Consider the following 25,668-nt stretch of genomic DNA (forward strand, 5'->3'; position numbering starts at 1 on the left):
AGAGGTGAAGCGACTTGCTCAGGGTAACACAGCAAACAAGTAGTGGAGCCAGGGTGAGGACCCAGGTCCTATGATTCTCAGGCCCTGGCTCTTCCCACGAGGCCATGTTGCTGCACCCCCATCCTTAAAAAAATAAACATATATTTTGGCCCTTGGGTGACTTAGCACGTCTGACAGACCCTTCTGCAGTGAAGAGTGGAGGAAGGAAAAGGAGTTTTAAAACAGAAATGCAAATGGTTTCACCCACAGCGGCTTCTCTTTGGCCAGAAGGCAAAATCAGGTAACTCCCCCGAGATTAACAGCAAGCACAACCGCTGGCTGTCTGTGGGGAGGCTCAGAGCCAGTTGAGAGCAGGCAGAAGGAGCTGCACTTGTACGAGATGTCTGCCGTGGCCTAGCAGATCGAGCCCTGACCTGGGAGTCAGAAGGATCTGGGTTCTAATCCCGGCTCCGCCACTTGCCCGCAGTGGGACCTTGGGCAAGTTGCTTCACTTCTCTGTGCCTCAGTTTTCTCATCTTTAAATTGAGGATTCATCACATAGTAAGCACTTAACATTTGTATGTAAATAATGTAAATAATACCTTTATTATTATTATTAGCATAACTGGTTAACAGTTATGGTTGTGGAAAAGCAGACATTCCTAAGCTTTGCTACGCTGTCACAATCCCCTCCTTTACATACAAGGGTAGATCATATTAACCTTCTTGCCCCCTGTGTTATTCCCAGAATTAGATTTACTTTGCTCCTTGATTCAGAGAAGCACATTTTCCTGGAAAGAATAATTTCTAAAGAGGGTAAATGGGAATGGGTAAATCTCTCTTCCTTAAAGAATTACTGAAAATTAATGGAATTTTAGACGCCGCCTGTCTTTTCTGAATTTCGGATTCTGTAAATTTGCTGCATACAGAGTACCCTATAAAGTTCTCCAGGTATTTCTGCGTTCCTCATTTTGCTCTCTTCATGCCAAGGAGATTGTTCTGGTTTGGGTGTTTGCTTGTGTGGAACCGGCAGACCTGGTCTCTCACAGTCTTCCTGCTCTTCTTTCCAGGCATAAGTATAAACCGTCAAGTTTCAAGACGACCTGGGCGATCATGGCAGAAGGCGGCTTTGATCCCTGTGAATGCATCTGTTCTCATGAACATGCAATGAGAAGGCTTATCAATCTGGTAAGAAATATGGTTTTACCTGAAGCCGATTGTGAGTCTTCCATAATGTATTTTATCTATAGGCCGACACAGGTTCTCCAGGGGTGTCTAGCGGGAATTTTCAAATGGAACTAAAGATACTGTGCAAACAATTGAAAAGTCATAAAGCCCCCCAAAGCAGCTTGTGAACCTATCTATGGCAGTGAGTGATAGTTGCCACCTTCAGACTTAGTCCAACGGTCTCTGGGTGATATGTTCTAAGTTCCATCTCCCACTTAATAATAATGCTGGTATTTGTTAAATGCTTACTCTGTGTAGAGCACTGTTCTAACTGCTGAGGGGGATACAAGGTGATCAGGTTGTCCCACGTGGAGCTCACAGGTTTTCATCCCCATTTTACGGATGAGGTAACTGGGGCCCAGAGAAGTTAAGTGACTTGCCCAAAGTCACACAGCTGACAAGCGGCAGGGCCGGGATGAGAACCCATGACCTCTGACTCCCAAGCCCGGGCTCTTTCCACTGAGTCACGCTGCTTCTCCCACTTAGCAAAGGCTGGAGCCGTAGCCTTCTCCTTGCCCAGACTGGGTTCTAATCTCAGCTCTGCCACTCGTCTGCTGTGTGACCTTGGACAAGTCACTTGACTTTTCTGCATCTCACTTTCCTCAACTGCCAAAAGGGGATTCAGTCCCTGTTCTCCCTCCTACCTAGACTGTGAGCTCCATGTGGAAAAGGTACTATGCCTGACCTGATTAACTTGGATCTACCTCAGCATTTAGAACAGCTGCTCGACACATAGGAAGCTCTTAACAAATACCATTAAAAATGCAAAGGGATGATTTATCCTTAGATTTCAGTGTGATCTAGAACCTCACTGGGTTCAACTAAAACTGCCATGAAGTGAGGGATTGGAATTGACAGATCCAAAAAAAATAAAATTAAAAAAATCTCTTTTAGAAGAAACTGGACTGTAATGCTCTACCTGATGATTTGGTTTAGTATCAAACAGATTTGCTCAAGTGTCAAGAACAGCTATTTTTGTGTGTAGAAGTTGTTAATAGCATTTCTTTTGCACCTACTGTGTTCGGTGCACGAACTAGGTGTTTGGGAATATACACTGGGAAGTGAAAAGTTATTCCTATCCTTGAGGAGCTTAAAAACTCTTTGGTTGGAGACACACCCCAATTCCAAATATCCAAGAGTTAAAATAAGAAGAAAGTATATCAAGTGATAAGAAAGTAAATATAATGGCAATAATGAAATGTATAGAAGTAGAATTAGCAACGGACTGGGAGTCAGGAGACCTGGGTTCTAGTCCCCCCTCTGCCACGTGCCTGCTGTGTGACCTTGGTCAAGTCACTTGACTTCTGTGTGCCAAAGTCTCCTCATCTGTAAAATGGGAATTAAAATGGCTATTCTCCCTCTTTCTTCAACTGAGAGCTGTGTGGGGGACGGGTTCTGTGTACAGGCTCATTGTGGGCAGGGAGTGTATCTACCAAGGGCTCAGTACAGTGCTCAGTGTATTGTAAGCACTCAGTAAATGTGAATGATTGAATGACGGATCAGTCTGTCTTGTATCTACCCCAGTGATTAACAGAGTGCGTGTCGCTTGATAAAGATCATCATGTCAACAGAGGTGGCCAACAGGATGGCTGGTCCAGGAAGGTGGAGGATTCATTAGGGAACGGGTCTAGGAGGAGGTGGATATTAGAAGGAATTGGAAAATGGCCAGGCCTGTTGGTTGGTGAACCTGAGAGATGGCCGATCCCTGATGGGGAAAGCAGTGTGGCTTATTGGATAAAGCACAGGCCTGGGAGTCAGAAGGACCTGGGTTCCATTTCCGCCTCCACCACTTGTCTGCTGTGGGACCTTGGACAATCACCTCACTTCTCTGTCCCTCAATTACCTCATCTGTAAAATGGGGATTAAGATTGGGAGCCCCATGTGAGTCGTGGGCTTGTCCAACGCGATCAGCTTCGGTTTGCCCCAGCGCTTAATACAGGGCCTGGCAAGTAGTGAGCACTTAACCAGTACCACAATTATTATTATTATTATCGGGGAAAGGATTGAGCTATGGGTCAGAGACAGGAAAATCAGGAGCCAAGTACAGTTAGGTTGCTTGGGAGGAGCAGGCCGGACTGGAGCGGGAGAAGAGATGGGCATTTGTTCAGAGATTTTCTCCTGTTAAATTACTGGTGTGTCTGGAGAATACAATGAGTTTAAATGTAGTTTAATTGTTTTAAATACTGTATTCCCAAGGCGGTAAACCCTTTTTCCTGGCAAAGTTTCTTTCTACTCCTCTCCGCTTCCACAAACACATTATGAGTGTCTTTTTCTGTCTGAACTCTCTGTTCAGTGATGGTATATATGGTAGCCTTTATTTTGAAGTCAGTGGGAACTCAATCAAGAGGCCACTGAAATAATGCTATCCTTAATGTGCCTAGATCTTTCACGTCCCCTCGGTGAGTTGTAGAATGTCAGGCTGACTAGACTCACCCTTTAGAAAATAGGCATTATGGTTCGTTAGTACTTAGTGGTGGTGTCTGCAAACAGCAAGCAGATTTTTGTAAGGTTTTTTTTTCTGCAGAAGAAAGTGTTTATTATGATAGAGAAGCAGCGTGGACTAGTAAGTAGAGCGCGGGCCTGGAAGTCACAAGGACCCGTGTTCTAATTCCGACTCTACCACTTGTCTGCTGGGTGACCTTGGGCAACTCATTTCACTTCTCTGTGCTTCAGTTTCCTCATCTGTCAAATGGGGATCAAGACTGTGAGCTCCATGTGGGACAGGTCTGTGTCCAACCTGATTTGCTTGTATTCATCCCAGTGCTTAGTACAGTGCCTGGCGCTTACAAATACCACAGTTACCGTGATGACGATGATCCATATCTGCATTGGGGGTTTTCCCGCCTGGTGCAAATCCAGAAAGCCCACCGTAGATGAGGTTAGCCTGGCTAGAATCCTGTACCACGGGATTAATGTGGTCAGCCTGCCCCCCAGAACCAGGAGTCCTGGAGCAGCTCAATATAGACAGTCCTGTGAGCACTGGGTGTCAGCCAGCCTTCCGAGCCGGTAGAACATGGCGAAGCCAAACTGGGGCATTGCTGCTCCCCGGGGCAGAACCCTCTCCCACCCCAGGGGCATGGGTGACATCCGTACATCCGTCTTTTGCATCCTGCTGCAGAACCTGTGCCATACCTGGGGGGCAGGACGAGGGAGAATTAGGGTTCTCTCTCCTGGACGTCGTGATGTCTTGAGTTATCAAGAGTGGAGACTGTGAGTTCAGGTTGTTTTCTGTTTTTTTTAATGATGGAATATATCTGTTATTGTATTGTACTCTCCCAAGCACTTAGTACATTGCTCTGCATACAGGAAGCGCTCAGTAAATACGACTGTCTCGCTTCCTATGTGCCAGGCACTGTACTAAGCGAAGGGGTAGATACAAGCTAATCGGGTTGGACACAGTCCCCGTCCCACCTGGGGCTCACAGTCTTAATCCCCATTTTACAGACGAGGTAACTGAGGCACAGAGAAGTGAAGCGACTCGCCCAAAGACACACAGTGGACCAGGTGGTGGAGGCGGGATTAGAACCTACCGCTAGGCCATGTGTTCCCCTTGAACCTCCAGCCTTCCCACTTTGGAAGAACTGTGCCCTCTCTTTTTCCCTCCACCCAAACAAGCCAGTGGAACAAGCCTGGGAAAATGTCGAGTAGGCCCAGGGGAGGCTTTGTGGAGGGTCTGCTTATTCCCTGTATGTATCTTCTATCCTCCAGGGAGCTCAGCTGTAAGCTTTTAAAGGACAGGTTCAAGGCATTATTACTTGTACTGCAAGAGCCTGAACACTAGGCGGGCACTGAAATTCTAAAATTCTAATCTAAGGTTCTAATCCCGCCTTTGCCCCTTGTCTGCTGGGTGACCCTGGGCAAGTCACTTCACTTCTCTGGGACTCAGTTCCCTCGTCTGCCAAATAGGGATGAAGACTGTGACCCCCATGAGAGACAGGGACTGTGTCCACCTGCTTAACTTGTATGTATCCCAGCACTTAGAACAGTGCTTGGCAAATAGTAAACACTTAAGTACCAAAATAATCACCATCATCATTATTAATAATAATAAATCTTGTTGAGGAGTGTCTCTCTCCCTCTCCCCCCCCATCCCCAGCCTTGCTGCCTCCTGGCGTGGCATTTCCCTTTGAATTTCTACTCACTGTCCTCCTCACAACTAAATCCTGAGGTGGGTAGGGACTGCCAGCTGTTTGCAGATGGCCCCAGCCCAGGGGTTAGGGACAGTTGGAGTGGTAAATGGGACAGTAATTTCACAGCTATTTAGAGCAAACCCGTAAACTACCGTACCGAGCTCCCAAGTGGAATTAATAAGCCCCTTATAACTATCCATCTTAAACTGGTAGAGAAGCATCCCACTTCAGTCATCCGAGCCTATTCCCTGACGCTCGATGTTGCTGATGAAACCTGTCTGGAAGAAAACTTCGCTAACTCTGCGTTGTGTTCATAAGGGTATGTCGGAGACAAGTTTATTACTGCTAATATTTTCGTTACCCTATTTATTTTGTTAATGAATTGTACATCGCCTTGATTCTATTTAGTTGCCATTGTTTTTAGGAGATGTTCTTCCCCTTGACGCTGTTTATTGCCATTGTTCTTGTCTGTCCGTCTCCCCCGATTAGACTGTAAGCCCGTCAAATGGCAGGGACTGTCTCTATCTGTTGCCGACTTGTTCATCCCAAGCGCTTAGTACAGTGCTCTGCACATAGTAAGCGCTCAATAAATACTATTGAATGAATGAATAATGCTTCTAGGACTGGTAGGGAGTGGAGATTGGCAAGCGAATTTTCCTCTGTTAGTCAAGGCCAGCTCAACTTTAAGCAGAGTTTCTCTACAGTTGGTTCAGCATCCTAGCTTTACATGTTATCGAAGAGCACAAATCGTATAGACCTCAGTGCAAACAGCAGTAAATTCTACTTGAGGTAATTATTAGACCCTGCCTGGTTCTCTCCATTTTAAGGATCCGGTGGGCAAAGATTATTGATAAGCCAGTTAGGAATCCTGACCTGGCTTCTTCCTGCCTCGAGACCTTGACAAACCAAACTTCCTGATAAAAGGATAGACAGATACCGAGATAGGACAGGAAAGAAGAAAGAGGAGGATGCGTGATGTGCCCCCTTCAAGTAAATGGTGGCTTGGCCAGACAAAATGGAGTCATTCATTCTGTTGTATTTATTGAGCGCTTATTGTGTGCAGAGCACTTTACTGAGCGCCCGGGAGAGTGCAGTATAACATTAAACAGACACATACCCTGCCCACAATGAGCTTTCAGGCTAGAGGGTGAGACAGACATTAATATAACCAGGCCTAAAGGCCCATTCTGGTCTATCGCTTGGTAGTCTACCACTCCTAGGGACTCTAGTCACCAGAGTTAATCCTCTCCACTTAAGCAAGGGGGTTAGGAGACATTCCAACAGGCCTAGAAACAAAAGAGTTCAGAGGGTACGGTCGGATGAGGGGGGCTAATGCAAGGCCTAGACCACTCTGCTTCCACACCGGGAAGGAATCGGATGCAGCTCTCCAGCAGGTTCTCTCTGATTTCCGAAAGCGGAGCTGTACTAGGAACTGCAGGTTTTCAGACTCCTCTTCTCAGTTATGCCACTCAGGCAGCCTGCCACTCGACAGCTGCAACAGAAACAACTTGGCAAGATCAAAGAATCCGAGCCCCCGACAGGCTTACGTACACCCTCTGCGGTTGGTTTCAGTAGAAAACCGGTGACTCAACTCGAGATGAAGCTTTTCGGGAGGGTTTGGTCTTAATCTGTTGCCACTGGTTGTATTTGAATACGTCCCTTGTAGCCAATTAATGTACCACGTGGTGCATCTGTCACTGAGAAGCAGAGAAAAGAACACTGGGAGTCAGAAGCCCTGAGTTCGGATCCCGGATCTGCCACTTGCCTGCTGTGTGATCTTGGAGAAGTCACTTCGTTTCCCTGGGGCTCAGTTTCTTCATCTGTAAAATGGGGGTTCAGTTGCCATTCTTCCTTCTTCATAGACTGTAAGTCCTGTGTGGGACAGGGACTGTGTCTAACTTCATTAGAGAAGCAGCGTGGCTCAGTGGAAAGAGCCCGGGCTTGGGAGTCAGAGGTCATGGGTTCGAATCCCGGCTCTGCCACTTAGCTGTGTGACTGTGGGCAAGTCACTTAACTTCTCTGGGCCTCAGTTCCCTCATCTGTAAAATGGGGATTAACTGTGAGCCTCACGTGGGACAACCTGATTACCCTGTATCTAGTCCAGGGTTTAGAACAGTGCTCTGCATATACCAACATTATTATTACCTTGAATCTGCCCGGGGCATAATACAGCGCTTGGCACAAAGTGTATAGCAAATACCACAATTATTACTATTATTGTCATTAGGGTAACTGGAAAGATGAACTCAGTCCAAGTAGACCATCTGTACCATCCCGGCCACCTACAAGCGCTTAGTACAGTAAGCGCTTAAGAAATACGATTGAATGAATGAATAAATGCACCCTCTTGCGGTTGGCAGCCCCTGGCACTGTTTTCGTTTTTTTCCTCATAGTCTCTTCATCGACTCCAAGCTTCTGCTTAAAGAACCATGGCTCCATTGTTAGCGGCGGGCCGGGTTGGGGCGTCTCCCATGGTTTTCTTCCCACGTTCAACTGCGATTCCCTGGTATCTGAGACTTCCACTCCACTGGAGGCAGTGGTGGTGGTCATAATGACATTTATTGCGCGCTTACTGAACTCAACACACCCTACTAAGTGCTCCTCTCGCTTTCTTCACCGAGTTCATCCCCGCACTCAAGTGAAAAGTTTGACACTCCTTCAGTGCACTTAGTAAAAGATCATGCGAAAGTCTAGACTGTGTGTGTAGCGTTGGAGGTTAGGCCGAATCCGTATCTCCCTAGCGTAATGATTCCCTATCCCCGCTTGATTGACAGTCCCTAACAAAATATTCTCTATATTTGGAAGTTTGCAAATATCACTGGGCGTGGACCTCCCCTATGATTTGGCACAAGGGCTTTCTTTCGGGCAAGTTAATTTTTTGAATCGAGAGACCCCCACGGGTAGCCCAATTGACATGCCACAGATGACAAATTACGGTAAATGAGGAGAACAAGAGTACGGGCCTGGGAGTCGGAGGACCTAGGTTCTAATCCCAACTCTGCCAAGTGCCTGCGGCGTGTGACCTGGGCAAGTCACCTAGCTTCTCTGCTTCCTCAACTGTAAAATAAGGGTTCAGAACCTGTCCTCCCTCCTGATTAAACTGTGAGCCCCGTCTGGGACAGGGATTAGGTCAGGCCTGATTAATTTTTTTTTATCTACCCCAGTACTTAGAACAGTCTCTGGCACATAGTAAGCACTTAACAGATACCTTGATCATCATTCCCTATTCCTGATGGTCCAAAATGTGTCAGAGTATTTTTTTTATGGTATCTGTCAAGCACTTATTATAATAATGTTGGTATTTAAGTGCTTACTATGTGCAGAGCACTGTTCTAAGCGCTGGAGTATATATAGGATAATCAGGTTGTCCCACGTGAGGCTCAGTCTTAATCCCCATTTTACAGATGAGGGAACTGAGGCACAGAGAAGTTGTGACTCGCCTAAAATCACACAGCTGACAAGCGGCAGAGCCAGGATTAGAACCCATGACCTCTGACTCCCAAGCCCGGGCTCTTTCCATTAAGCCACGCTGCTTCTTGTGTCAGGCACTGATCTAAGCACTGGGGTAGATACAAGCAAATCAGGTTGGACAGCAGTCCTTGTCCCACGGGGGCTCGCCACCTCAATCCCCATTTTAGAGAGGAGGTAACTGAGGCCAAGAGAAGTGGAGCGAACCGGAATCGGAGCCCAGGTCCTTCTGACTTCCAGGCCCGTGCTCCGTCCCCTAGGCCGTGCTGCTGGATTGAGTGACCGTCTTTTCCAAAACCCGAGTGGTTAGCCGAACAGTTTTTAAATCAGTCCATTTCAGAGCCCTCCCTCTTGGTCCCATAACTTATACTTTATAAAAGAGCGAGGCCCGGCCAGGTAGGCCTGGGCCGCAAATGGCCGCCCACCTCAGGCAGCAGGAGGCAGCCGAGAGCTGTGGAGTGCTGATCGCCCGCCGCCGGACGTCGCTCACAGTGGCCAAACCTTACTTAAGGAGGAAAAAGATCCAAACAAGGAAGACCAGGAGCAGTGTGACCCAGTGGAAAGAGCCCAGGCCTGGGGAGTCAGAGGACCCGGATTCTAATCCCTTTCCCTCCGCCCCTCCTCCCCATTCCCCCTACTCCCACTGCTCTTCCCCCTTCCCCTCCCCACCGCCCTTCTGCATATTTGTGTATATGATTTATCACTCTATTTTAATATGTATCTATGATTCTATTAATCTTAATGGTATCGATGCCTGACTGCTCGTTTTGTTTTGCTGTCTGTCTCCCCCGTTTAGGCTGTGAGCCCGTTGTCGGGCAGGGATCGTCTCTGTCTGTTGCCTAATTGTACATTCCAAGCTCTGCACATAGTAAGCGCTCAATAAATACGATTGAGTGAGTGAGTGAGTGACTGAATCCCAGCTCCTCCACTTGCCTGCTGCGTGCTCTTGGGCAAGTCTCTTCACTTCTCGGAGCCTCAGTTCCCTGTTGGAAAAGCAGCGTGGCTCAGTGGAAAGAGTGCGGGCTTGGGAGTCAGAGGTGACGGGTTCTAATCCTGGCTCTGCTGCTGGTCAGCTGTCTGACTGTGGGCAAGTCACTTAACTTCTCTGTGCCTCAGTTACCTCATCTGTCAAATGGGGATTAAAACTGTGAGCCCCACGTGGGACAACCTGATCACCTTGTATCCCCCAGCGCTTAGAACAGTGCTTTGCACATAGTAAGTGTTTAACAAATACCACAATTTATTTTATTTTATTTTCCCTCAACTGCAAAATGGGGACTTTTAATACCCCTTCTTCCTACTTAGACCTTGGGCCCCATGGGGGACCTGATGATCTTGTATCTACTCAAGGATTTAGTAGTTTTTTGGACATAGTAAGCACTTAATAAGTTGTGGGCAGGGAATGTGTCAGTTTATTGTTATATTGCACTTTCCCAAGTGCTAAGTACAGTGCTCTGCACACAGTAAGTGCTCAATAAATACGATTGAATGAATGAGATAGTATAATTATAGTTAAATATGACTAAACCCAAGCAGACTAGGTAGAATCGATCAGATGCTTCCTTAGGTAAACACTGTATCTTATTCAGGATCATCTTATTACATAAAGCCATTCTAGTGAGAAACCAAATCCAAAATACTAATGAACTCCAGTAACTGATCCTTTTCTCCATTTAGGATTCCGATGCCTTTTGGATGGAAAAAGCCCAAGTGCCACTCCGCACAAAGAAAAAAAAAATTGTGCCCACAAATACTGATCCAATCACCATCTTCATAGCTCAGAGTTAAATAGCCAAGAAGGGCTTTCCATAATTAGCTTAACGTGAATTCATGTGCAGAGCACCTTACTTAGCACTTGGGAGAGTACAATAAAAGAGAATTAGCGTATAGTATTTACTGAACAATTACTGTGTGTGTGTGCTGAGCTCTAAGCGCTTGGGCAGAGTACAATGCAATGAAATGAACTTAATAGTCATACTTTTGTTCTGTTGTCCAAAGCACTCTCCCCAACGCCCCCTCCACCCAAACTTTAGTACCCACAGATCCTTGCATCTGGTTTCTCACTTAGGCCATGAGTTTGCTTTTTTTTTTAAATATAAGATTAAAAGTTTGCTCCTACTTTATGCTGAGTGCTGTACCACGTGCTTGGCAGAATATAGTACTCAATAGATCTGATTCCTGTCCTCAAGTAGCTTACAGCCTAGCATGGGAGACAGACCCTAAAGAAAATGTTAAAGAGATGTTAAATGTTAAAGCAGAATACACCGCTGCCCCAGGTGGGACAAGGACCGTGTCCAACCTATTTATTTTGTGTCTATCCCAGGGCTTAGTATAGTGCCTGCTAATAGTAAACACTTAGCAATATCACTAAAAAAAATTTAAAAAGCAATTATCAGTTTGGGCATTCAGTTATTTATTCAGCCACTTCATTGTCGGACACATGCTACTATTATATTGTTCTCACTATTTGTAAGTAATCCATTTCTCCAACCTCCCCCATTAGAGTCTAAGCTGGTCGGGAGCACTGTTAGAGGGAGGAGCCAAGTTGAAGAAGAGATTGGAAAGGAATGGGAGTGGTGAGATGGGGGTAAAAGCTCCAGGGTGAAGTGGGGTCCGGGTAGCTTTTTTTTTTATTTTTAAATTTGAAGGACGCTTGACAGAATAGAATCAATAAGTAAATTTAGCATCAGCAGGCACTTAAAAAAGCCCAGCCTATCTGGGGAAAGATGACATGGTTTCTGCAAGAGGAATGAGTCTTTCATTGGTCTGCTGGAGTACTTCAAAGGAGTCAGTAAAGATGAGGGAAGAAGGGATCCGGGAGCCAAATATTTTTAGATCTCCAAAAGGTCTCGAGCAAGCTTTCACACCAGAGTTTTTTTTTAAAGTTTTAATGATGGATTTGGAAGAAGTGATAGACATTTTGCTAAAAGGTAATCCAGGGTAAGGATAAGTGGCCATTTTCCAGGGAGAAGTGGAAAACAACGGTCCCAGTGGTTTTTGACCTCCTTATACATTATTTGGAGGAGATAATGTGCAGTGAACTCTCTAAGCCTGCAGAATTCACCGACCCCTTTATGGAAGGTTTAATGCTGGACTCTGTCCAACCTGATTTGCTTGTATCCACCCCAGTGCTTAGTACAGTGCCTGACACGTAGGAAGCGCTTAACAAATACCACAGTAATAATAATAAGCACCTGCTGGATGTAGAGAATTATACTAAACGTTTGGGAGAGTACAATAGAGGCAAAATCCCTGTTTTTGATAAGGCACTCCGCAATTAAGCTCAACTGTCTCTTTGCTTTTGCATTTTAAAATGACAGTTCACCTGAAGAAAAGCAAGAAAGTCTCTTCCAAAAAAGAGCTCACCCTAAAGGTGGGATCTAATTCTACCCATGCATTGGAGATTTTGCAACCCATGGCGGCCACATTTTCAGAAAGGGAAAAAAAACCCCTCAGGAATCCATCTTGCAAAAGTTGCCCAACTTGTTGGCGCCTTGGTACTAACTGGCTTTTCCTCTTTCTTTCAGTTGAGACAATCCCAGTCGTACTGCACAGACACGGAGTGCCTTCAGGAATGTGAGTAGTGATGGAGGAGCTGCTGGGACACAAATGGGAATGGGCTTTTGGGGAATATCAGATGGAATGGGGCAGATTTTTCCGAGTGGTAGCCCCGAGGGGATTCAGGCCACAGCAGCTGACTCGTGAAGAAGACTCTCTCCACTTCCATCTGCTACAGCCAGTTCTCCGTTAGCTCAGAGGCCCAGTTCTTGCCAAATCTCTCGTTAAGAACAACTCGGGCTGCAGTTCAGAGCCACCCGCAGGAGCAGTCTCTTCTGATAACACGGCCCGCCAAACCTGAACGGGCCCGCCTTGTCGGAAGGACGTCCTTTCGATCCTTGATGGCATCCTAGACAGAATGGGATTTGAAAACCCATGTTCAGGGAGAATCCAGCATATAATGGTCACTTGGGTCCCTGAGGAGGCAGCAGGGAGGGAGGGTTGAAGAGGGCTGGCAGATGGGGGTGGGGAGGGAGATCCAGGCCCTAGGGGCAGTGTGAGTTATGGGTCGGGTGAGAGCGAGGGACAGCCAGGATGGGGGCTTGGGAGGAACAGAGAATTCAAGGAGGGGAGTAGTGGGTGGGGCGAGCCAATAACCAAAGGGAAGAGAACTGGTGGAGTGCCTTGAAGCCAGTGGGAAGCAGCATGGCCTAGTGGAAAGAGCAGGGGCCTTGAGAGTCAAAGGATCTGGGTTCTAATCCCAGCACCGCCACCTGTCTGCCGCGTGACCTTGAGCAAATCACTAAACTTCTGAGTCTAGTTTCTTCATCTGTAAAATAGAGGTTCAATGCCTGTCCTCCCTCCAACTTAGACTGTGAACCCCATGTGGGGCAGGGACTGTGTCCGACCTGATGGACTTGTTCCTACCCCCCCACTTAGTACAGTGCTTGGTACATAGAGCTTAACAAATACTGTCATTATTATTACAGTTATTATTGTCATCAACGGTAAGGAGATTTTGCCCAATTCTGTGGGAGCTGTGTGCTGAATAATGGTTCAGAAAGATGACGCAGGCAACAGCAACGTGAGAAGCAGCGTAGTTTAGTGATTAGAGTACGGGTCTGGGAGTCAGGAAGACCTGGGTTTTAATCCTGAGTCAACCACTTGTCTGCTGGATGACCTTGGACAAGTCACTTCACTTCTCTGGGCCTCAATCACCTCATCTGTAAAATGGGGATTAAGATTCTGAGTCCCATGTGGAACATAAACTGTGTCTGATGCGATTCACTTATATTCATTCAGTCGTATTTACTGAGCGCTTACTGTGTGCAGAGCACTGTACTAAATGCTTGGAAAGTACAAGTCAACAACAAATAGAGACAATCCCTTCCCAGCAAAGGGTTCACAGTCTAGAAGGTAGCTTGTATCTACCCCAGTGCTTAACATTGTGCCTGATACACAGTAAGTGCTTAACAAATATCATTTAAAAAAAAAGTCACAGAGGTGTTCCCATGACTGTGGGCAAGTCACTTAACTTCTCTGTGCCTCAGTTACCTCATCTGTAAAATGGGGATTAACTGTGAGCCTCACGTGGGACAACCTGATTACCCTCTATCTACCCCAGCGCTTAGAACAGTGCTCGGCACATAGTAAGCTCTTAACAAATACCAACATTATTATTATTATCACTCAGCCGAAGCTATAACAACTATGATATTCTAATCCGTCTTCACAGCAAAAGCAGGATTCCCTCCGAGGACTGTCTTGATTGTCCATTTTCTCTCTTCATATCCCCATAATCTAAAATTCTGCCTCCCAACAGCAGGTCACCGAGTTCTTTAGCTTCCCTCAGTCAATCAGTCAGTCTGTGGTATTTACTGAGCGCTGTAGCGAGCTCTTCTCTACTGACTTGCCTCAGAACCTATTGACAAGGAAGGAACTTTCTCCCAGGACCTGGAGCGGACAGCCCTGCCATAAATGGAGAAACATTCTAGCACTTTTCACAGATCTGGTTAACCGTGAGGGAGATCTAGAGCCCCTGCAGCACTATAAATGAAAACAACTCTTACCTCAGTACACTGTCTGGCACATAGTAAGCGCTTAACAAATGTGTTTTTTTAAAAAAAAAAACTATAACGTTGAGTGTGAACTAAAGTGGGAAGAAGTCAGAGGTGGAAACGAGTGAGGAGTCCAGGACAATAATCTGATCATGCTATGACGAGTGCTTGAATCAGGTTAGTGGTGGTAAGGTAGTCAGGAAGGGGTGGCTCCAAAAATCCTCCTGAGGAAAACTAGGCTCAAGCAGTGGATCGAAGGAAAGAGCAGGAGGACACTGAAGAGTCGAGATAGATTCCCAGTGTTGGAATCTAGGGTCACAGGGAGGATGATGGTAGGAGCAGAGAAGATGAGTGAGCCAGTTTGAGACATGATAAGTTGGAGGTGCTGACAGGCTCTCCAAAGGGGATGTCCTGAGGCAAGAGGAAATGTGGGATTAGATAGCCAGGGGAGGGGTCAGGGCTAGAGGTGGTCCCTGAGGCCGTAGCAATGGATGAATTCCCCAAGAGAGTTAGTGTTCCAGGAGAAATGCCAGGGATCTACCAGGTAAGCTCCTCCTGGGCAGAGGATGTGGCTACCAACTCTTTGAATCATACTCTTCCAAGCACTCAGTACTGTGCTTCTGCACCCCGTACACGCTCAGCAAATACCGTTGATCAATGGAGTGTGCAGAATACCTAGCAGTTTGGAGGGTGAAAAGTGGAAGAGGAACTAGGAAAGGAAACAGAGAAGGAGCAGTTGGAGATGTAGTAGGAGAATCAGGAGAGTACCGGGAGGGCAAAACCAAAAGGGTTCTAAGGCGCCTCACTCTTGAATGGCTCCTTTCCCTTTGCCATCAGACGCGCTTAAGTCTCTCCTATAGTCAGAACCCCCCATCCTCTGGTTCCCCCGGCCCCCTCCATCTTAAGCCCATCCCCTTTCTGCCTTTTCTGGGCAAACCACCTCGAAACGGTTGTATGCCCCTCTGGCTTTAGCTTCCTCTCTGTCACCTTTCTTTCTGACCCACTACAGGCACATTTTGAGAGAAGCATTGTGACCCAGCCCAGGCCTGGGAGACAGAGGACCTTAGTTCTAATCTTGGCTCTTGTGGGTGACCTTGGGCTGTAACTTCTCTGTTCTCTCAGTTCCCTTGTCTGCAGAATGGGGATTCAGTACCTGCACTCACTCCCATTTAGACTGTGAGCCCCATGTGGGAGCTGATGATATTGTATCCACCTCAGCGTTTAGTACAGTGCCTAGTGCATAGTAAGCACGTAACAAATACCATTTAAAACAAGAGAGACAGCTAAGAAGAGGAGGGGGTAGTAGGACCATTAAGGTCAAGGAGTAGCACACCTGTTGTTTTCTTATTTTACCAACAAAATAGTTGGCAAAGTCATCGGGGGTTAGCGAGGGTGGACAGGAGAGGTACCGGAGGTTTCACAAGGAGATAATAATATAATTGTATTTGTTAAGCGCTTACTGTGTGCCAGGCAGTCCCAAACCCACATTGGACTCGCGATCTTAATCCCCATTTTACAGATGAGGTAACTGAGGCCCAGAGAAGTGAAGATCACACAGCAGACAAGTGGCAGAGCTGGGATTAGAACACATGACCTTCTAACTCCCGTGCTCAATCCACTAGGCCATGCTGCTTCTCTAAAGTTAGGGATTATGGGCATGGGAGTCTGTAAGAGTGGAGGAGGAGAGTAATCACGCAGGGGAGAGTTGAATTATGGCAGCAGAGCACAGACTGAGGAATCTCTATTTTATCCTCAGTGCCCACCAAGCCCACCTTGACGATCCTTCAGTTCCCTTCCAGGAAACCTTGGCCTGTGGGAGTCCGGTCTTTCGCCCTCCTACTTCAGTGGGCACAAGGTAGCAGTGTGCCCCAGCTCCCGGACCCCCAGCCACCCCCAGCCATGTAGCCGAAGGAGAGCGCCCACTTACTGTGCCGCCCCCCACCCCCCGGGACTCCTCCCACCTCAGGACTTTGGAGTTGGGTCCCCTGGAGGGTGGGTCAGGGGCGCAGGCTTCTGAATACCCTGGGGAAGGGGGAGAAATATTTCATTCTCCCCCCCCCCCCCCCCGATGGAAAGCCCCTTTTCCAGCCAAGGCTCATAGTCCCCTTTTCACGCCCCCAACTCCCCTCAGCGGACCTCTTTCCAGTGAGTAGGAGTTCAATCATAAAAATCCTTTTAAGAGGCCCCAGATTAGAAGAAATGATAAAACGACTGCTCTTGGAAATAAGGCCAGATGAATCTGTAAATTGGAAGCGGAGATTCCAGTGGAATAGGAATCCCACAAGGTGGTACTAAGCAGCAACAGTATTTAACAGCCTCCTGTTAAAGAAAACAGTTTCCCCCAGGGTCCGGCTACAGGAAATGGGCAAAGAAATACCCCAGGAAACATCTTACCAAGTGTCTTTAGTGAAAACATACAAAATAAAGAACTTCGGGCAGAACGTCTTGATTTCAAGTCTTTGCCAAGTATGAAATCGCAATAGCAGATGAGGGACTAAAGATAAACTACAAAACTTTGGCTTAAAATATCATAGGATGAGCACATGCTATCTTGGGGCACGATTCATGGGAAACACGCCAAGGATGAAAGACCGCTTGAAACATGTGGAAAACAGTTGAAGTAATGATCTCAGTCACGTCCAAGCCAGGGACCAAACCTTCCTCGTTCATCGTGCCAGATTCAGTAAGCGTCCCAAAGCTCTTTGAGTGACTCGCTAGCAGACGGAGAGGGAATTGTGAGGAGAGGGGCCTTTGGCTCGCTGAATTCCCCCCTCAGTAGAAATGGAAACTGCTCTTGCATTTCTGATTAAGAACAAAGGAGCTGTTTCTGTCATCCAAATGGGAGAAAAATGGAAACAGCTATTGCATTTCTGATTAAGAACGAAGGAGCTGCTTCTGTCAGCCAAATGGGATAACAATTAAGGATTTGTCTTTATCAGGAATAAATTTGCCTGGTGAGAAGGGCTATTCTTGAATCAAAATTCAGAATAAGGAGAATTCTAGGTGATCTCTTGGTAGCTCAGAACCCCATGTCCTTAGAATCGGGAGGATCCTGAGCATCAGTAAAGTCTCCTAAGGTGGAGATATAGTGTTGTTACTGAAATCCTGAAGCAAGGTAGCAGAGTACGCAACCTCCCAATTCATCGCCATCCTCTCACCCACATCCTGTCTCCGGCCTGGAATGCCCGCCCTCCTCATATCTGACAGACGATTACTCTCCCCCTCTTCAAAGCCGTACTGCAGGCACGTCTCCTCCAAGAGGCCTTCCCTGACTAAGCCCTCCTTTCCTCTTCTCCCACTCCCTTCTGCGTCGCCGTGACTTGCTCTGTTTATTCATCCTCCCTCCCAGCCCCATGACACTTATGTACACTTATAATTTTTATTTATATTAATGTCTGTCTCCCCCCCCCAGAGTGTAAACTCATTGTGGGCAGGGAATATCTGTTTATTGTTGTATTGTACTGTCCCAAGTGCTTAGCACAGTGCTCTGCACACAGTAAGTGCTCAATAAATATGATTGATTGACTGGATAAGAGTTGTTCTTCGAAGTGCTGTGGAGACTCTAGATCTCCTACGTGGATTGACCAGATCTGAGGGGAGCTCTAGAATGTTTCTCCATTTCAGGTAGGGAAATTCACTCTAGCTCCAGGAAGAAAGTTACCTCTTTGTCAGTGGGATCTGAGGCAAGTCAGGTAAAGAAGTACTTAGTAGAGTGCTGTGCACACAGGAAGTGCTCAGTAAATAGTTGATTAGGAAACTCGCTGTTGGGAGCCAGAGGGAGGCAGAATTTGAGATTACAGGGGTATGAAGAGAGAAATTGGATAATCAACATATTCCTAGAATAGACTCATGAAGAAGACTTATGTATTGCTTTTGCTATGAAGAAAAGTTAGAAAACCATAGTTATAGCTTCAGTTGAGTGGTGGGGAACCCTCTGTGACTTTTTTTTATGGTATTTGTTAAGCGCTTATTATCTGCCAGGCACTCTAGTACGTGCTGGGGTAGGTCCAAGCTGATCACGTTGGACACAGTCAAATGTCCCACATGGGACTCACAGTCTTAATCCCCATTTTACAGATGAGGTAACTGAGGCCAACAGAAGTGAAGCGACCTGCCCCAGTGACAAGAGCCAGAATTAGAACCCAGGTCCTCATAACTTCCAGGGCTGTGATCTGTCCCGTAGGCCACACTACTTCTCTGCCATTGGTCACGAACAGCTATGTCACACTGTTTCTGAAATGAGTATTCAGTCACTTGGCAGAGAGGTTAAACAAGTGTTTATGTTAGTGTCTGTAGACAGCAAGCTCCTTGAGGGCAGGAAACGTGTCTACCGACTCTGTTGTATTTTCGTCTCCCAAGTACTTAGTACAGTATTCTGCACACAGGAAGCTCTCAGTAAATACCAATGATAGAAGTGTGAAAATCAGTGGCAAACCTGAACACCACCTGTTACATGTTTTTGGTCTTTCAGCAACTAGTGCTGAAAGCAGACATGCGATAAAATAGAGTCTGACAGAAATCACCATGCGAAGGTTGGTGTTGATTTCACTAACAAAGTTTGTGCCCGGGCTAACCTATGACCCAGACACAGTCTCTTCCTCATGAGAGAGAGTTCCCTGTTTTGTCTGAATTATCCTGTGACTAATCCTTCTAAGGTGTGGAAAGGCCGAATTCTGAATTGTAGTTGAAATTGAGTTTCCTCGGCAATTTCCGTGTTTAAATTATGCTCACATTTTGAACGTGGCTTCTAGATGGCGATGAGTTATATAAACTCATGACATTGAAATGCTGAAAGCAGACTTTGATAGTCTCCATTTTTTCCTTAGTTTTTCTTCTTCCCCCTCTCTTCCTTTTTTCCTTTCTCTTTTAGAATGCCACATGTGTTTTCAGGGTGGTGTGAGATTGCAGTAGGAACTTTACAGGTGTAGTCAGGGGAGATCCTGCTGTGTCCTTTCAGCTTCCTCGAATACCCTAGGTTTGTTCACCTCTGCTGCTGTCAATCAATCGTATTCATTGAGCGCTTACTATGTACTGTACTTGGGAGAGTGCAGTATAACAGAGGTGGTAGGCACATGCTCTGTCCCACTACAAGCTTACAGTGTAGAGGAGGAGGCAGACATGAATATAAATAAATAAAATTACCGATATGTACATAGGTGCTGTGGGGCTGAGAGAGAGAGGGGTGAATAAAGAGTACAAATCAGAGCAACACAGAAGGAAGTGGGAGAAGAGGAAACAAGGGCCTCTTGGAGGAGGCGTGCCTTCAATAAGGCTTTGAAGGTGGGGAAAGTAAGTGTCTGTCGATACGAAGAAGGAGGACGTTCCAGGCCAGAGGAAGGAAGTGGGCAAGAGGTCGGTGAGATAGACAAGGTCGAGGCACAGTGAGTAGGTTGGCGTTAGAGGAGCCAAGAGTGCGGGCTGGGTTGTAATAGGAGAGCAGTGAGGTGAGGTAAGGAAGGGGCAAGGTGACTGAGGGCTTTAAAAAATTGTGGTATTTGTTAAGTGCTTACTATGTGCAAAGCACTGTACTAAGCACTGGGGGTTACAAGGTGATCAGATTGTCCCATGTGGGGCTCATAGTTTTAATCCCCATTTGACAGATGAGGTAACTGAGGCACAGAGAAGTGAAGTGACTTGCCCAAGGTCACACAGCTGACTAGCGGCGGAGCAGGGATTAGAACCCGTGACCTCTGACTCCCAAGCCTGCGCTCTTTCCACTGAGCCACGCTGCTTCTCTGCTTAAAGCTTTGCAACACACCCTGCAGGGGTAAGGTCCTGAACTTTGTTCACAGGGAGGACAGTGACGTTGTCAACAGAGATGGGGAAGTAGGACGGAAGGGGAGAGGGTTTAGGAGGGAAGATGGGAAGTTCAGTGTACGTTGAGTTAGAAGTGATGGTGGGTCACCTGGGTGGAGATGTCCTGTAAGTGAGAGAAGATGTGGGATTGGAAGGGGGTCAGTAATCCACAAAGAGATGATGAGGCCCGGGAGTGAGTTAGCTGTCCGTGAGAATGAGTCTAGTCGCTGAGTTCTACTCATGGAACACCTGCTCTGTGCAGAGCATGCTACTAAGCACTGGGGAGAGTGCAGTAGAAGAGGATTACACCGTTCCTAACCAAAAGGAATGTACAGTCTTTAAGATACAAAAATGTACAGATGGGAGGAGGAAGTGCTCAAATACTAGTTTATGAAAAGCAAGAGCGCACTGAGATGTAGTGAATGCACAAATGTGTAGATGGTGCAAAAGGCCTGTGATGGTTCATACCTGTTGAGCTCTTGCTGTGTGCAGAGCACTGTACTAAGCACTTGGGAGAGTACAATAGGACGATAATCTCAAATGCAGACCCCTCAATGAACGGAGAACCAGTGTGGCCTAGTGGAAAGAGTGCAGGCCTTGAAGTCAGAAGGCCCTGAATTCTAATTCCAGCTCCAAAGCTTTTCTGCTGCGTGACCTTGGGCAAGTCACATCATTTCTCTGGGCCTCAGTTACCTCATCTGTAAAATGGGGATTAAAACTGTGAGCCCCATGTGGGACATGGACCGTATCCAACCCGATTAGCTTGTATATACCCCAGTGCTTAGTACAGTCTGGCACATATTGAGCATTTAACAAATGCCATAAAATAAATTGTATTTACTGAGTGCTAACTGTGCAGCACACTGTATTAAGCCCTTGGGAAAATACAGTACAGCAGAGTTGGTAGACACAGTTCCTGCCCACAAGGAGTTTACAGTTGGGGGAGAGAGATATTAAAATGGATTAGGGATAGGGGAAATAGTAGAGGATAAGTCTTGGAACGCCTCAAGAAGAAGCATATCTATGGAAATAGATCACTTCTGGATTAGTCTTTTCAATATATATAAGTGGCGGCCGATTGATTCAGTTATGTGAATTAAGCAGTGGTATTGAGTACTTACTATGTGCAGAGCACTATATTAAGCAGTTGGAAGAGTATAGTATAACAAAATCAATAGACACGTTTCCTGCCCACTACTGATTGTGCAGTATGCCAGGGTCCTGAACGTCTGAAAGGTGTAGTCCAGCTCTGGTGTAATGGTTTACATTTTAAATTTTGTGATATTCATTCAGTAGTATTTATTGAGAGCTTACTATGTGCAGAGCACTGTACTAAGTGCTTGGAATGTACAAATTGGCAACAGATAGAGACAGTCCCTGCCCTTTGACAGGCTTACAGTCTAATCGGGGGAGACAGACAATAGCAATGAATAGAATCAAGAATTCCAAGAATATCTTGCAATTATGTAGTACTTTGTGGGCAAAAACCAAACTAAGGTAGGTTTGAGCTTTGAGCTCTTCTTTGATCTTCGTTAAAATATCTTTCTTTGGACATTTTACCTGGCAAATCTACTATTTGGATCCCATCAGACCATTTAAATTTGAACTCTTAAGTGTTCCAACTATAATTTATAGTGGATCTAATAACTTCTAAGTGTACTTTTAAGTTTCCTGATATACTTCTTAAATAGAAAAGCAGTGTGGCCTAGTGGAAAGAGCATGAGATTGAGAGTCAGGGGATCAGGGTTCTGGTCCCGATTCTGCCGCTTTCCTGCTGTGTGACCTTGGACACGTCATTTAACTTCTCTAAGTTTCAATTTCCGCATCTGTCAAAGGGAGATTCAATATGTGTTCTCCCTCCCCCTTGCCCTGTGAGCTCCAAGTGGGATAGGGACTCTCATCTGAGTGTGTCTAGCCTAGTGCTTAGCACATTGCCTGTCACATAGTGAGTGCTTAGCAAATATTCTAATTATCAATATTAATGAACACACCCGCTTATCCTATTACCTAGGGATAACATTCTTGCAAAATTTGGTGTTAAGGAAAATTTTGGCTGTAGTAGGTTACACATTTTGATGCCATGTGCATGAAGAACAGTGCTTGGCACATGGTAGGGGCTTTACAAATGCCATCATCACCAACACAAGTTTTTTCTTCCATTACCGTAGTATGCCACACTCAGGCAGTCTTGCTTTATCAGATGGAATTCTGACAGTATCCTCCAATTCTCTGAAACAACATTCTAGTAAAAAAGCATAGTAAAAACACATTTTGGAACAGAATTGAATGTGTCCTCCTTTTGTCTTGCTGAATATTTAAAATTGAAATTACGGAATGAGATGATTATTGCAAGAAAGGCCAGTGAATTTACCTCGGCTAGCTTTCTAGCCCTTTTTTCAATGAATTATGTTTATAGTATTTGCAGACGAGCAACCAGTTCCCAAATGTTATGAGCTTCCTTTCATGGAGCATTAGCAAATTTACCGAAATGAGGCTTTCCTTCCCAACCCCCTCTTTCTCTCCCGGTAATTTTGTTCCCGGGAGGGCATCTTTAGCCATTGATTGAATGCCAGTGAATGTAGGGGAGGCTCTCTGGAAAGCTAGGAGGTTGTTTTGCCACAACAGGCATGAAGAAAACAAAAACTGGGAGATTTAACCCGATCCACAGAAACACAATAGAATCCTTCATCATGTAGGTGAGTGACTTCCAAAGAGTGTTTGGGAACAGAGTGTCTCTCTGAAATAGAAAACATCTGGTCCTTAACTCCTGAACAGCAGCAATGCGATCGAAGATTAGGTGCATCAGATGTTTATTTTCCATTTTTATTGAGGTGTTTAGTCTAGTCCTGGTGTAGTTTACAAAGCTTAAAGTTTCAAGTGTGATTTAAAAACCGTTTGCCTTTAACACTACACTACTTCCCTTTTTGCTCAAGGTTGTATTTTCCTTATAAACCTCTGTCCTAGTTGCGAAACTTTTCCATTATTTGGATTTTATTAACCAGATTCACCTCTGCAACTAGACAACATTGAAAACAACATGCCAGAGATATGGGCTCATTTGGCACTATGGTGAATGTTCATGTCATAGTGTTCACTGCTCTACCTGCCCCTTTTTTTCCCTCAGTGTTTTTAAAGCCAAGAGAGGTGAATTTCATCTTTTTTCTTTCTTTTTTTTTATGGTATTCGTTAAGCACTTATTATGTGCCAGATACTGTTCTAAGCACCGGGGTTGATACGAGATAATCAGATTGGACACAGTCCCTGTCCCATATGGGTTTCACACTCTTAATCCCCATTTTGCAGATGAGGTAACCGAGGCATAGAGCAGTGAAGCGGTCTTCCCCAAGATCATGCAGTGGACAAGTGGTGAAGCTGGGATTAGAACTCAGGTCCTTTTGACTCCCAGGCCCATGCTCTACCCACTAGGCCATGCTTATGCTTGTTTTGGCGTTCAAGTGCTTTTGAGATGTCACTGCCGGGTGGGTTGCCTCTATCAATCAGTCAGTCAGTGGTATTTAATGAGAGCTTACAAGCAGCGTGGCTCAGTGGAAAGAGCACGGGCTTTGGAGTCAGAGGTCGTGGGTTCAAATCCCGGGTCTGCCACTTGTCAGCTGTGTGACTTGGGCAAGTCACTTAACTTCTCTGCGCCTCAGTTACCTCATCAGTAAAATGGGGATTAAGACTGTGAGCCCCACGTGGGACAACCTGATTCCCCTGTGTCTACCCCAGCGCTTAGAACAGTGCTCTGCACATAGTAAGCGCTTAACAAATACCAACATTATTATTATGTGCAGAGCACTGTATTTAGTGCTTGGGAGAGGACACTGTAATAGAGTTGGTAGACAAGTTCCCTGCCCACAACAAGCTTATAGTCTAGAGGAAACCACAGGGTAGTGACAGTGTTGGATTTTTGTTTGGTCTTGGTTTTTTCATGATATTTGTTAAGTGCTTACTATGTGCAATCCATTGTAGTTAACACAAGGATCAATATAAAATAATCAGAATGGACATTTGCCTCACAGTCTTAATCCCCATTTTACAGGTAAGTGAGGCCCAGAGAAGTAAAGCAACTTGCCCAGGGTCACACAACAGACAAGTGGTGGATCTGGGATTAGAACTCGGGTCCTTCTGACTCCAAGAACCACTATGGAAAAGAAGAATTAAAGACACTCTAATTAGACTGCGCGAGGTCTTTGAAATAAAGGTTGTTTTGTCCTGAAAGGAGGGTCTTGGCATCTCTGAGGGAGAAGTTTGGTCTTAACTTTTGTTTTTATGCCAGTGCCAAAATCTTATATAGTCTCTTTGTCTTCAGTGCCGGGACCAAACTCATCTGGAGAGAATGGCATCGGTCTTACCATGATCATGATGGCCTGGGTAGTTATCGCGTTGATCTTGTTCTTGCTGAGACCTACGAATCTAAGAGGATCCAGCACAGCCGGAAAACCAACTAGTCCACATAATGTAAGTGGATTTTCAAGAAATCTATTGTTTAAAGTTCCATCGTTCCAAGGTATTTATGGAGCCCTCACTGGGTGCTAAAGCATCATACCAGGCACGGGGAAGAGAGTAAAATAAAGGCTAAACGAGCCCCTCCCGATCTAGAAGCGGGGTTGGGGGATCGGCGATTTGCTCCTAAGGAAGGATTTAATATGTAAACGTGTCCCCTGCCTACATTGAGCTTACAGTCTAGAGGATGGGCTTACAGCCTGCTTAAGTCTGCTGTGTGACTTGGCGCAGGTCACTTCTGTGTAGCTCAGTTTCCTCATCTACACTGGGGATTCAGTGCCTGTTCTCCCTCACCTTAAGACTGTCAGCCCCATGTGGGACAGGGCCAGTGTCCCACCTGATTAATTTGTAACTACCCCAGCCCATAGAGCAGTGCTTGACACATAGTAAGCGCTGAACAGATATCATTTTTTCAAAAAGAGCGAAGCAAAGGCCACCGTCCCCCAAGCTACCTTTTTCTCCGTCCAACAGCCTGTCGTCCTCCCCGTCATGCCCCAGAAGTGGTTCCTGGCCGTTCCGGGGCATTCCTATTCCTACAGGTTCTGGGCCGTTTCTGCGTTTTCTGCGGTGTTCCTGGCCGAAGGTTATTCAGAGAGGGGGTGGCTATGAGGTCCGCTTCTCCTCCCTCCCGCTCCTGGTGGATTCTCTTTTCAAAAGGTCACCCTCAGGTCAGCTGGTATGAACTTTGTGTCTGGACAGTCCCCCTTATCTGACTGCCCTGATAGGGATGTTCTCCGTCCTTTCTCTCCATATATTTGTCTTGGTGCCTGCTGAAAACAGTCTCCTCCCTCGCCATTTGCCCAATCCTCCCCACTCCTCAAAAACCTCAGATGACTTCCAGTGTTTACTGTATGAAGCAGAAACCCCCGATTACTGACTTGAAGGCTGTCCATCAGCCTTCTTCTTCTTCAGAGAACATGTCCACCAACTCCTTTGTATTGTCCTCTCCCAAGCGCTTAGTACAGTGTTCTGTGCACAGCAAGTGCTCTATAAATACCTTTGATTGA

General features: G+C 46.1%; 1 protein-coding gene and 1 long non-coding RNA gene across 3 annotated transcripts in view; one reads left to right on the forward strand and one right to left on the reverse strand.

Annotated features, from left to right (window-relative positions):
- SMIM14 (small integral membrane protein 14) overlaps positions 1-25,668 on the forward strand; it is a 41,918-nt gene that overhangs the window by 12,081 nt on the left and 4,169 nt on the right. For both annotated transcript variants that reach the window (XM_029083083.2, XM_029083084.2), the window contains exons 2-4: positions 1,050-1,167; positions 12,332-12,380; positions 24,468-24,616. In XM_029083083.2, coding sequence (XP_028938916.1) covers positions 1,093-1,167; positions 12,332-12,380; positions 24,468-24,616 — 273 coding nt within the window. In that variant the 5' untranslated portion in view covers positions 1,050-1,092. The remainder of the gene's footprint in view (positions 1-1,049; positions 1,168-12,331; positions 12,381-24,467; positions 24,617-25,668) is intronic.
- Positions 11,677-25,350, reverse strand: LOC120638968. The gene is made up of 2 exons (XR_005661032.1): positions 25,114-25,350; positions 11,677-12,711 (listed from the first exon to the last, which is right to left on the reverse strand). It is a non-coding gene; the product is annotated as an uncharacterized LOC120638968 (long non-coding RNA).

The sequence above is a fragment of the Ornithorhynchus anatinus genome, chromosome 18 (assembly GCF_004115215.2).
Source record: "Ornithorhynchus anatinus isolate Pmale09 chromosome 18, mOrnAna1.pri.v4, whole genome shotgun sequence".
NCBI classification, from domain to species: Eukaryota; Metazoa; Chordata; class Mammalia; order Monotremata; family Ornithorhynchidae; genus Ornithorhynchus; species Ornithorhynchus anatinus.